We start from the raw sequence: 13,518 nt of genomic DNA, 5'->3' as shown, positions 1-13,518 counted from the left end.
AGTGCAAGAAAACGCTGAGCATTCGACAAGCAGAGAAGAAGACACAGATGTGGACTGCACAGAGATTCCAACCATTGTGCTTCACCAGTCCACAGAAGCTTGCAGACTTTGGGTTTCTGCATGGGTGTGGGAATCAGTGATATTGTAGAAAATTTGTTAGATGATAGCTTTTACATTTTGACAGGGCTTGTAATTCTTCTGCTCATTCAGCCATGCATTCTTCAGAGTGTGTGGCAGGCCATGAATAAGGCTGTCAAAGACGTGCTTTTGGTGCAAAGAGAAGGGGGAGATGTCGGAACCCAGGACTCTCCTCTGGGTGTCCTGGATGGCCAGAGCCGCTGGCAGGGGGCTCTGGGACCCTGGCATGCAGCCAAAGACATTCTTGGGGTTTTGATCTTAGCCCATGGAGCAAGTTACTAACTCTGTATGAAGAATTACAAGCCACACACAAAAGTTTAGATAGCATAGTAGAGATAATCACGAAGTGAAAGGAAGGATTTTTGAGTGCTGTACAGGGGGGTTTTAAGCCTTGTACGCAGGGGTCCAAGTTTTGTACATGGGGGTCAAGAGATCTAAGATGGAGGGACTTGGGTGTGCCCTGTCCTCTTTCTTTCTCCTTCCCAGCCTCCATGTCTTTGGTGATGTTGGCACTCACAGATTGGTTTAGAGTAGAAAGTCACCATTCAATATAGATAGTAGGTATTGGAGAAAAAGTATAAACATGTAGTACGTAATATATGATATAAAAGATAGCACCAGCCCCCTGAGAGTGCAGTGTGCTTTTGTCTGAGCTGCTGAACGGGCCACAGCAGTTCAGGGAGAAGAATCTTTTAGATAACCAACAATAAACAACCTTGAGAACAGACAACAGAAGACTACTGAGTCTTTCTTCGAAGGCACGGGTTGGAGGAGGGACTTTTCCATCTTTTGGGGTCATCCCAATCCGGGGGTGAAACCCCACAGGTCACTACCTTCTGTAGCTTGTATCTGTCTGCACAAACAGGCAAGATGTTTCGCTTCAGATACAAGAACATTTTTGAGAAACTGATCATTTATTCCGACACTTATTTAGAAACAGATAATTTTCAATATAAGGTTTTAATTATGGTCCCGTTTGTGGCAGTTATATTATTGTGAAATTGACAAAACTCCTGGATATCCAATATTCCTATGGGAAGCATGACTTCACACATGTTAAATGCTACACATTTAATTTTACTGATAAAGTCTGACATTCATGTCATCTCACAACCTTACATATTCTTTCAATTAAAAAATATTTTCCTTCTATGTCTGCCCCTTTCCACACTTCTAGAAATGGCAAAATCAGGCTTCTGAAATTTTCTTTTTCTCTTCAAGTGAAATGCAAAGGTTTAAAACTCACTGGAAAAAACATGAAGCCCTATATTATTTGCATGAGTAAGAATTCTACAGATGGAGTTTGACATAAGGGTGATTCAGTGGTGTGGGTTTAGGAGAAAGTTCTCCAAACCTTTTTACACAACGAGGAATATCTCATCTAGTCTTCTTCTGAGACTTGGAAAGAAAAATATCCTTTTTTTTTTCCTTCTATATTGTATTTTGAGTAATTATGCATTCGAGGTATTTTCTTTATGTGTGGACTTAGTGCAACAGACTTTTCATTGAGAAGTGAGGTAGACTGGTAAAATGTAATCTGTAGTCTTTGCCTCAAAGACAGTAGTACAGGGACTTGGCAGCAATTCCCCCACCTTACTGCATGTCAATAACTTTGAGCAGACACACAGATGTGTGTTTTGCAACAATACCCGGTGTGCCTACAGAAAACATGTGTATTACCATGGTGTGCTCTGCTGGCTTGCTGGGCACAGCAGTGAGGAGACACAGCTGGGGCAGGTGACCCAAGGGACTGAAGGAATACCCCAGACCAAAGGACAGCGTGCTCCAGACAGAAAGTGGGGAGAGGAGGATTGGGATGGGGGCACTGGTGTTTCCAAGTGACCATTATTACCTGAGATGGGCCCTGCTCTCCCGGAGATGGCTGACCCCACGGGAAGGCATTCCTTGTTTTGCTCTGCTTGTCTGCCCAGATTCTGACTCATCTGTTGAACTCTCTCCACCGCGGCCGCCGAGTTTGTGCCTTTTCTCCCTTCCCCTCCCGTCCCGGCCCCTCTGGTGAGGGCGAGGAGCGGCTGAACCCCGGCAGTGCCACCATCCCCTGCCCTGCCCTGCCGCGGGGGAACGCGAGGGACTGCTCACAGCCACCTCCTCCTGCACACCCAGAGATCTCCTTCTCGCCAGCGAGCACAGAGTTTGCGTTTTATTGCATTTTATACAGCGCACGCCTGAAGGGGCAGCGGGCACCACCGCAGGCTGCCGCCTCGGGACCGGGACCGGCGCTGGAGCAGAACTAAAGGCAGCGAGGACAGAAATTCCAGCCCGAAGCGCTTTTGATCAGAGGCGGCCGAGCGGCGCCCGCGGCCCGCTCCGCGCCGGACCCCGCGCGGGAGGAGAGCCCGGGCGGGGGCTGGAGCCGGAAACGCGGAGCCACGGGCCGCCCGCTCCCCGTCCGCCCCGGGAGCGCCTCCCTTCCCTCCCGAGCGCCCCGGGAGCGCCTCCCTTCCCTCCCGAGCGCCCCGGGAGCGCCTCCCTTCCCTCCCGAGCGCCCCCGCTCCCTCCCCGCGGGCTCCGCCGCCGCCCGCGCCCCTCGAACCCCGCGCACGCCGCTGCGCGCCCGCCCCACGCACTCACCGCAGGCGCCGGCGCTCTGCTGACGTCACGGGGCACAGCCAATGAGGAGGCGAGGAGCGCGGCCTGCCCGTGTTTGAATTCCGCGGCCGGTGGATGGCGGTTGGTGCGGGAGACAGAGCGGGCCGGGCGGGACAGAGCGGGACAGAGCGGGACAGAGCGGGACAGAGCGGGACAGAGCGGGCCAGGGCGGGCCAGGGCGGGCCAGAGCGGGACAGAGCGGGACAGAGCGGGACAGAGCGGGACAGAGCGGGCCGGGCGGGACAGAGCGGGACAGAGCGGGCCGGGCGGGACAGAGCGGGACAGAGCGGGACAGAGCGGGCCGGGCGGGACAGAGCGGGCCGGGCGGGACAGAGCGGGCCGGCCTGGGGGAGAGGGATAGACCAGGAACGGCCAAGGGCACGGGCCGGGGGTGACACCGGACCCGGGCCCGGCCCGCCGGGTGGGTGCCGGGGGTGAGCCCGGGGAGGGTAAGGCCCGGCCCGCCGGGTAAGCGAGTGCCGGGCAGGCGTCTCTGTGGCCGGCACAGGGCGATTCTCCGGTCGTGGGGCCGAGCCTGGCGGCGTGCCCCGAGGAAGAGCCTGCGGTGGGTGAGGAGGAGGCCGGGCGGGTCTGGGAGGGACTCGGCTGAGAGAGGCGAGCTGGCCCTGGAGCGGCAGCAGTGGCGCTGGGAGCCTTTACCGTGTCCGCTGCTAGGGGTGCGCCAACAGCGCGCTGCTAACAGCAAAAATGGGCTGTTTAAAGGAAATTCCGCTTTGGTGTCGGTTGCTGCATCCCCTGCGAGGCACGTTAACGTAAATCCCGCTTTAACTCTCTTTAAATGTACGTGCGACGTGCTTGTATCAGTCCAGGGAGGCCAACATGGGCAGCTCCTCTTTGTGCTGAAGAGCAAAAAGACTGCTTGCTTTAGTCCACAGAAATGTGGTGTCTCGTCTGAAAGCTTGGTCTGTTGTAGAGGAAAGCCTGTAGGCCGTTTAGTAGTTGAAATTCTAAAATAAACGCGAGAATGCACTGGGGCAGTGCTGGTTGGCTTTCTGGAAGCTGTGCTGAGTTAAGGCATCTTTTGAGTTTCCCATTAGAAACACTCCAGAGTTTCCCAAAGTCTCGTTGGGGCAGTCTTTGACAAGCGATGGGTGGGCCCAGCACAGGGGCCTGAGCAAATGGGGAACTGCTTGGAAGAGTGAAAGGCTCCTATTGTGAATAAAACCTCTCTTGTCAACTGCAGAAAGGATTCAGCTGCTGGATCTCAAAGAGTGCTGGGAGTGGAGCTGGGGAGCAGAAGGGATGACTCCTGCCAAGGAAGATGATGTCTGCAGCCATGTCAAAGTGGTGGTCCGTGTCCGCCCAGAGAGCCAGAAGGAAAAGCAGGGCAGCTTCAGCAGGGTGGTGCGTGTCATCGACCAGCACGTGCTGGTCTTTGATCCAAAGGAGGAGGAAGTCAGCTTCTTCAACAGGAGGAGAGTGACCCATAGGGATATTAACAAAAGACAAAGGAAAGATCTTAAGTTCATGTTTGATGCCATTTTTGATGACAGCTCATCCCAGTTGGAAGTTTTTGAGCATACTACCAAAAATCTAATTGATGGCTTCCTAAATGGATATAACTGTACAGGTAACTTTGATATTTATCTTCTTTATTTAAAAGACTTAAGGGAATTTCTCAAAGTTTCCACTGTTCTGTCCAGTGGCTGCACAGCTATTGAAAAAGCCTGAGATAGCAATAAAACATTGTGATTTAATAAACAAATATGAAAGACTGACCTTTTAGCTTGTGGAAATGAGGATAGCTCTACTCTATTTTAAAAATAAGTTTGTGTTCTGGTTATAATAGACTTGGGAATTTTATCTGAAATATATATGCTAATGGGAGTCATCTAGAGTTATTCAGGCAGAAGCAGTTGTGTCACTGAGTGTGTGACATAAACTGTTTTATGAACTCTTTAAGATCTGGGGGTTTTTTAATTGGCTGCTGGAATGTGGTGAGGAAATTAAATGCTTATCAGCAGTAAGTTGTTGGCTTAGGGTTATTAGAGTAAGTAAATAATATTTTCATGAGATAGTTATCTATCAGTGAATGAATTTTGAACTGAAAATTCAAAAATGTTACTTGGAAACATCTCTCTCTAATTACAGATCTAAAAGGTAAAACCTTAGTAAGAAACTCTATCAATTTATGAAACAGTTGTGCAGAATGACAGAGGTCTGTGAATGTTCATTTGACTTTGGTCTTCCTGATTAGCTTAAAATAAATTACGTGTTTTTGCTTTGTTTTTTGGGGGAAATTCAGTGCTTGCATATGGTGCGACAGGAGCTGGAAAGACTCATACAATGTTAGGTTCTCCTGAAGACCCTGGAGTCATGTATTTAACTATGGTGACACTTTATAAACGCATGGATCAAATCAAAGATGATAAAACATGTGATGTTGCTGTCTCTTATTTAGAGGTGAGTTCCTGCATTTGGTATGTTGCTTTTAATAAGTCATATTTTATAAATGAAGACAAGCTGGTTTTGCTTTCCCCTGGTCCATTCTGGGGCTTGACAAAATGTGTCCTTACAGGAGTGGAACTGTGTTGTGCTCTGCAAACTGGGTGTTCCTGGGCACCTGTCGCTGATTTATAGAAGGCTGCCCAAAAACAACCACCACTTCTAATATATTTGCTGATTGTTCATGATTTGTGTCTTGCTGACCAATTACGTACCTCTGAGCATCTGTTGATGTGTACAAGAAAATATCTTTTCAGGGTAATATTTTAGGACTTCACAGTAACATCATATAACACTGGAAAAACATGACAAAATGATGTTCTGTTTTTACAAGTAAATGTTTTGGCACCGCTGCTGAATGGTGCTAGTAAAATGGTTATCTTTTTAGCTCCCTCGAAGTCTTCATGGACTCTAGTTGGTATTTAGGAGGAGTAGAAGGAGATGAGGAAAATTTGCATTGCCATATGCTTTCACAGACCAAGAAATAAGAGATTAAAACATTTTGAACTAAGAAGTTGAACTAAATTTTGAACTAAATTTTTGAACTAGGAAATGTCGCCAAAGTATGGATCGTGATGTCCAGTGGCAAAAAATAAATGCTTTGTGTTCATGCTTGTTGAAAAACTGGTTTTTGTAAAAAAAAAGGGTGTTTTTTCAATAAAGAATGAAGATTACTTACTAAAAATAATTACTCATTTCTAAAATCTAAAAAGAAATCATATGAATTGAATATTTTAAGCTTGGTGTAGCAAAAATGTAAAAAATTTATAGCATGAATTCACTACTTTGTCTTAAAGGAGTATTAAAAAAGAATGCTGATTTCTTTTTATTTAATTCTGTCAGCTGTGGGAGGATATTTTAACAAAATCTTGTAAATTCCCTTTCAAAGGTTTACAATGAACAGATTCGTGATCTGCTGGTCAACTCTGGACCTCTGGCTGTTCGTGAGGATGGCCAGCAAGGGGTGGTGGTTCAAGGACTGACATTGCATCAGGTATGTAAATATCTCTAGAAACTTAAAATGTGCTTGAGATATTTGACAAACATTGCCATTGTTCTGAAAGTTGTATGGAATTTGGTAATTTCCTAGTGGGTTTTTTTTTCTGGCCGTAAGCACCAGTAACTTGAAGATCTAATTAATTAGTTAAAAGCACAATGTGGAAAAAGCCTGCTAGTCTCATTGAATTCAAATATAGAAGCATTCAGTCCTTGTTATCAAAAGGGTTCAATTGGCTTGCTGCTCATCCAGCAGATTTTGAAAGATTTCTTTTTGGGCTAAAATATCTTGTCAGTGCCTTCATTACCATCTTGGAGTGCTCTACACATCTGTGACATTTAAAGGTTGGTTTTGTTTGTAAATAATCATATTTGAAGAATTCATGTTAAATTATTTTTCCAGGCCAGTACAGCAATTCTTTGGTGAGGTTAGTGATGGAACTTAGTTTTCCAATCTGAATGTCAATTCTTGTGGACCTATTTTCTTGCAGCTTTCTTGTGTATGTTACATGCTGTGGTAGGAAACAATATTCTAAGTTTGGCTAGCTCTGTGAACATCCTTCTTCCCAAACCTTGGGTCTTGTGAGGAAAAAAAACTTTTCTTGTACTAATGCATTGAATAGTGATGTACTAATTTAAGACCAGACATTCTTAAAAGAGGCTGATTCTAACTATGTAGAATCTTTCATATTTGTTTAAATTCTAAGCTAAAAATATTTGCTGATTTAAGTTGCTGCACTTAAGTGCTTACTTCTGATTCCTTACTGCTTTTCAGCTGAGAGTATTTGTTTGAAGTGCCTTTTTTTGAAGGTGTATGCTAAAGTAAATGTATTTTAGAATCAGTGTGTTCTTATAGTTGATAGAAAAGAAAAGAAACCTGTATTTGTCATGTGTTCTACTCCTAAAGCCTAAATCAGCAGAAGAAATCCTTCAGATGTTGGATTATGGAAACAGAAATAGGACCCAGCATCCCACAGATGTGAATGCCTCCTCTTCCCGGTCCCATGCTGTCTTTCAGGTAAGGTGATACAGCCCATAAGCAGTGGTCATTACTGGCAGTTGCAGGTTTTGTTTAAAGATGGATACAATGGAAGCTTTTAAACTGTGTTGAACCTCAGTTTGGGGAAGAGAGGACTGAAGGTTTTCAGTTTACTCTCCTTGTTACTCCATATTGCTTGGAAGGATGTAATGGTTGTTAGTGTTTATGTTGGAAAAAACTAATTCAGTGAAAAGATCTCTAATTCCAATTGTTTGAACTTACATATATAAAATATGTACTTATATGTTCTTAACTTATATTCCTTATAAGGAAATAACTTATGTAAAATGGTAATTTAAAGCTTTAATAGACTTCTATATTGTAATTTTATAAACTGAAAGTTATTGGTGGTTTTTTTTTTTAATGCTTTCTGGTATCATGATGTTGCTTAGCATTTCTTTGGGAAAAATAATTTACAGAATGCAGTTATGTCTGACTATAAACTAAGAATCTCAAGTAGTACTTTTTAATTTTACTTTCTTGGTTAATGTTAATTTCTACAATAAAGTGATTTCCTAATATCCTGCTGTGGATCAAGTTTTAGAAAACGGAAATGATGATTCTTAGTTTTCAGAAATGAGTTTTGAATGAGTTGTACAAATATGCCATAACTTAATACTCCTCCAAAAATTTTTGGGGTTGGCTACACTGCCTTATTCTTCTGACTTCTCTTTTTAAATACAACCTGTGATGTTTTCAAACTAGTCCTGTTACCAACGTCTTTTTTTTTTTTTTTTTTTTTTTTTTTTTTTTTTTTTTTTTTTTCTGTTTGCTGTTACATACTGCAAAGGAGTGTCTTGAATGATTTATTTGTTCCACTCTGGGTTGAAAAATATTAAAATACATTTGATCATTTGATTCTGGTCCTTGCATTACAGCACTTAACTGTTGGGAAGTTTTTAACGGTATCTACAGACTTAGACAATGCTAAATAACTATAACAAAGTTTTAAAAAACATCTTCTAAGGATGGAACAGAGCAAAAGCCATTGCCACTCTAAAAGCTTCTGTTTTCCTGTATACCTTAAACTTATGTTTGCAATTGTCCTTCCTCTTTTGAATATCCTCTGAGGCATGCCCTAGTTGTGCATTGTACAGGATTGCACAAAGAGGTCTTTTGAAGTGGTTTGGGTTGAGAGCTGCATTGTCGTGGATGTGTGCTGCCTTCAGAAAGGCTCCAGGTACAGTGCTGCAGACAGACCAGAGTGAACTGTTGCTTTCTGTTTGTTTATTTGCTGCTGGGATCTCTTATCTCCCTTACCTGCTCTTGGGAAAAAGCTCTGCATTTTATTATCTAGCTGGCTTTTTCTTAGTACATTTCTACAAGTGGCAAGCAATTAAATAAATCACTTCAGTTCCTCATATATTTCTACAAATCTGTGACATTCTGCATAACAGTATTGTGTCTTTGATTCCAGAGATGTAAGCGGTGAGAAATCCCCAGTGCTGTCATGATTGCTCTTAATTTTTAAAGTTTCTATTATTTTAAGAATTGCTTTTTTGTAAAGATAGTTTCAGAAAATATCCTGATCCCATAAAGTTAACAAGAAAAGCCAAAAATAACCTGACTCAGAGATTGGTGAGTCTTGGCCCAGGACATTCTGAGATGATTTTAGAGATGCAAGTTTTGCTTTACTGTACCATATATCTTAGGTTTGAAATATCTATCTGGGTCAGGCAATTACTGCATCTGAGAGGAAAATCTGAATTGCTACACTGTTCTATTGAGAGTGTTCTGCTTTGGGGCATTTCCTGTATCTTTTGAATTTTTACAAAAGCTTGAGTCATACAACACAGTTTGGCTGTCACTGTACCTTTCCCTCCTTCATTAATGATAGTTACTTTGTTGTTCTGGTAGCATGTTCCCAGCCTGAGGATCTTTTTTTTTTTTTTTTTTTTTTTTTTTTTTTTTTTTTTTTTTTTGTCTCTTCTGCTGGAAACGGTACAACTGAACTTAGTTGTACTGTTTGATATAGAAACATATCTGTTTGAAATAGATTTACATTTCATGGCAAGTCATAGGAATTTTATTTTATTCTTTCACAATACTTGTCAATCTGTTTTCTGTTAGAAACTTGTGATGAAGCCTTAATGTGAAGGCTTCATTTCTCATGCAGAAAGCTTAAAGCTACAGAAGTGGTGAGTCTTTACTAGTCAGTCACCTTGTGTTCATGGAAGCTCTTTGCTAATTCACTGTCCAGAAGGGCATTCATGAATGTGTCACTAACCATTAGCCATATTAACAAATGACAGGGCACTCAACACAAGAGAAGGGCAAATATATACCATATGAAGTATAAAGCCATCTAAGGATAACTTTGGTTCTTCTTACTGACTGTATATTCATGCTTTGCCTGCCTCCTTATGAACCTGAAGAAAGAATAACTTCACCAGCAGAAGCATTTAGTTCTTTGTACATCTTGGTGCTGTGAAAATTTTGGGAAAGATGGGATAAAGGGGAGCAAGTGGCTTCAGGAGGCATCACATTTGAAAAGATCCTGAAGTGTATTTTCACAGCAGTAAATGAGTATTGTTTCCTATTAATGGAAGATACAATTAAATCTAAATCACTGAAGGGTCAGCCTCTTCCTGGTTTATCCCTATGCATCCTGGTGTACTCCTAAGTGTGCATTTGCAAAAGGAACACCTCTTTCAATTTAAAGTTCAGGAGTGTAATATGCATTTTTGGTGCAGAAGAATCAAGAGCTGTGAAATTCATTTTTCCTGTTTAAAAAAACTCACTTATCTTTGCTGCTTTGTGAGCCTGGGCCAGTTGGTCACTTAATCCTCTGCAGCAGGATGGGAGAGAGAATCAGGAAGGAGCAAGAGAAGAAGGTACCTTGTGATCCAGTTAAGTGAAGGTCAAGTGGCAGGACATCCAATACAAATGTCTTAAAACAGTTGTTACCCTATGAAATTAATTTACTGCTTAGATTGGTTAGTGGTTGCTTTTTAATTGTTTTCTTCTTTTTTTTTTTTTAATTGTAGATTTACCTACGGCAGCAAGATAAAACAGCTAGTATTAATCAAAATATTCGTATTGCCAAAATGTCTCTGATTGACCTGGCAGGGTCTGAACGTGCCAAAGCAACCAGTGCCAAGGGGGCTCGCTTTGTGGAAGGAACAAATATTAACAGGTCCCTGCTTGCTCTTGGAAATGTCATTAATGCATTGGCAGATCCTAAGGTATGTGCTGCTTTCCCATGCAGTCTTTGCCTCCTGGTGTTCAGAAAACATTTTAAAAAGTGCTCAGCTGATTGAATAATGTGGTTTACATTGTTGATGCTACTCACATCATCATTCTCATATAAGACTGTCTTAAGGGTTTCCACCATCATATCTGTGATAGCTGAAAGACAGTCCCAATGAGAGAAAATTCTCAAAAATTATGTGCATCTGCCTAAGGATAGTATCAAAGATGAATGGTACCTGCTTTTCTTATCTAGCTTCTTCAAAATCAATAGAGAAGCTATTGATGAGTAGTACATGAATAACCTTACAATTAACCTTTCATCTTAGGGGGGAGCAGCATTTGTAGGATAAACCAGTATCTCTTCCAAACTATTCTTTTGGGATTTGACATAAATCCATACACACACACACATCCCTGCTCAAAGCAATGAGTCACTCTCCTGATCTGGCTCACCAGCTCAAGGCAAGGAATAGGTGCAATTGTGTAGGAGAATGATGAAACCTCCTGAACCTTTGCTTAAGTGAAGTCTATTGTCTACCATAACACCCTTTGTGTCCTTCTGCTCAACTAGCAAATTCCTCCTTTAAATATGCTGGGAGAAAATCAGATTTAATTTCCCTTCCTGATGCTGCATGACCTCATCACCATCTTGTTGGAGAGGAAGGTGGAGTTTAACATCTGTGCCGCAGACATATGGAAGGAATCACATTGATTTACTTGATATGGGATTGGGTTCCTAGTGACCAAACTTGGTATAATGAGATGAAAATTCTGTAGTTTCACAAAGCAGAGTATGTGTTGCCTGGAAAGGTGTGAAATCTCCATCCTTGGAGGTAATCAAAACCCTACTGGGCATAGTCCTTGCCGTCTTACTCTAGCTGACCATGCTTTGAGCAGAGGGATTGAACTAGAGGGATTTTAGAGGTCCTTCCCAATCTGGATGATTTTGTAAACTGAATGTAATTTAATGTAGTGTACTTTTTCTGTTAGCTGCCCCATCACAGAAATAGGAGTTACATATCCAGACATCAGAAAATAATCTAGCTAATACATGTGTTGGAAAGGTGTTGAACAGTTCCAGGAGACTTAAACTATTTAAGATGTACAGGTACTTGAATGAAAAATTACTTGTGTCAAAGAAAATTTTCATGGCTGTTTGTCATGGTTTGTGTTAGTTACCATTGAAATTCTAAGCAGATTTTTATTTAAAGTACAGTTACCTAAACCATACAAATATCTTTCACTCTACTTAGAGCAAGAAGCACATTCCTTATCGAAACAGCAAGCTTACTCGTTTATTGAAGGACTCTCTTGGAGGAAATTGCAGAACAATAATGATAGCTGCCATTAGCCCATCTTCTTTGTTTTATGATGATACCTATAATACTCTGAAGTATGCAAACCGAGCAAAGGATATCAAGTCTTCTGTGAGTATATTGCTTTTACTGATCTCTTGTCAAAGTACGATAATCTAGTATTAAAAGAAAAATTATTTCTTTTGGAATATTATATTTTCCTTCACTTCTGACTCAAATTTGTTCCGTTAACATCTTTCTTTATGGTCAGCTCCTCCTTATCTGACTGGTCGCTGTAGTAGATACAATGTAGATCCTAGATCTGGCCTAAAAGCAGCATAGCTTTGTTCATGATATGATGCTGCCAGGTTGAAACAGTTTGTTTTGTGAGCTTGAGGCTTAGAAATAGTCCTCAGCTGGTAGAATTTACATCCTTTTTTACTATTTTGCCCTTACTTTCTCCGAGAACTGTAATGTACATTAAAGAAATTTCTGACCAGTTGTACAAGAGCCAGTCCAGGTTTGTGCAGGTGGAATTCAGCTGGTGTCAAGAAGCTCAGCGAGATTGTCTTGATAAATGAAAAGCTGGAATGTCCTTTTCTGCTCTCTGTTTAATTTTATTTTTCATTATCTTTTTTATTGCAGCTCCTGATTCTCTTTATGTAATACAGGGTTCACTGTCGTTTCCATTTGTTGTATACTTAAAGGTAGCATTTTATAATTAAATGCACAAAACAGACATTTAAATAGTAAAACTAATCTGAATAAGTGCAAAATGTGCTTGCATATGTAAATATAATTATTCTTGGTTTGTTGAGGGAAATGTCCTGGCCACGGGTGTGCAACAGATGATAGCAAAAGCTGACAGTCATATTCTCACTGTGCAAGTCAGAATTTTATTAATCTCTTTCCCCATAACATAGTGTATGTATAACTATGTACTACATATACACAGTGTACTTACTATGCATGAAAACAGGAAGGAGCTGCCTTTAAATTCTAAATTGTTTCTTTACAGTTGAAGAGCAATGTTGTTAGTTTGGACAGTCACATAAGCCAGTATGCTAAAATTTGCAATGAGCAAAAGAAAGAGGTACGTAAAAAATCTGTTGTTAAGAGGTTGAAAGGACAACTGTTAACTTTGAATGTTAAAAAAAATAGTTAATGGAATTAAATCTCTAAGGGTGTAATGTATTTTGAAGTAAGAAAATTTTGTCTTCTGAGAGGAATATCACCTGCTGCTATTTGTAAAGCTGTTCAGTATCAGCACAGAATGATATTTTTGGGAAATAAACAAAAAAACATATTTCAATTAAAGGGTGCTTCTTTTGGTTTAGATCCTAATGTTGAAGGAGAAACTGAGAGAATATGAAGAAAAGCAAGCAAGCATTCCTGAAAATCATAATACTGCAGAACTTTCAAACAACCAGCAAGTAGAAATAGAAAGGTAAATGAATCACATTTGCTTCCAAGGTGGAGTTTGTCTATCTTGTAAAAGCATTTGTAAAACAAACCTACTCTTTTCAGTATTGGTTTTCTCATTTTAATATTGCTTTACTTAGATCTAGGTATGGCTTTGCCCAATGTGTTGTTTCTTTTCAGAACAACTTGGTGGTGGTTTTAAAATGAAAGGGGAGGGTGTGGGAAATGACATGTGACAGGAAGGAGCATCTGAGTGCTGGCTTCCAGCAAAGCTCCCGAACAGTTTGTGTTTATGGGTAGGCAGAATGTCGTTTGCATAAATGACAGCAGCTCTGCCACTCTTGGCAGGCACTAACTCAA

The 13,518-nt window shown here is 41.5% G+C and overlaps 1 protein-coding gene across 3 annotated transcripts in view; it reads left to right on the top strand.

The window, feature by feature from the left end:
• The first annotated feature begins 864 nt into the window (after nucleotides 1-864).
• The window catches only part of KIF18A (kinesin family member 18A), a 31,255-nt gene continuing 18,601 nt past the window's right edge, over nucleotides 865-13,518 (top strand). Inside the window, exons 1-9 of one of the 3 annotated variants that reach the window (XM_038139666.1) lie at nucleotides 865-2,829; nucleotides 3,953-4,339; nucleotides 5,015-5,172; nucleotides 6,104-6,208; nucleotides 7,118-7,228; nucleotides 10,237-10,434; nucleotides 11,695-11,868; nucleotides 12,755-12,829; nucleotides 13,074-13,183. In XM_038139666.1, coding sequence (XP_037995594.1) covers nucleotides 4,012-4,339; nucleotides 5,015-5,172; nucleotides 6,104-6,208; nucleotides 7,118-7,228; nucleotides 10,237-10,434; nucleotides 11,695-11,868; nucleotides 12,755-12,829; nucleotides 13,074-13,183 — 1,259 coding nt within the window. In that variant the 5' untranslated portion in view covers nucleotides 865-2,829; nucleotides 3,953-4,011. Of the gene's footprint in view, nucleotides 2,834-3,257; nucleotides 3,314-3,952; nucleotides 4,340-5,014; nucleotides 5,173-6,103; nucleotides 6,209-7,117; nucleotides 7,229-10,236; nucleotides 10,435-11,694; nucleotides 11,869-12,754; nucleotides 12,830-13,073; nucleotides 13,184-13,518 lie in introns of those variants that run through there. The other 2 variants (XM_038139665.1, XM_038139667.1) reach the window with 2 other exon arrangements.

The sequence above is a fragment of the Motacilla alba genome, chromosome 5 (genome assembly GCF_015832195.1).
Source record: "Motacilla alba alba isolate MOTALB_02 chromosome 5, Motacilla_alba_V1.0_pri, whole genome shotgun sequence".
NCBI classification, from domain to species: domain Eukaryota; kingdom Metazoa; phylum Chordata; class Aves; order Passeriformes; family Motacillidae; genus Motacilla; species Motacilla alba.
This window is presented reverse-complemented; position numbering and strand designations above follow the sequence as displayed.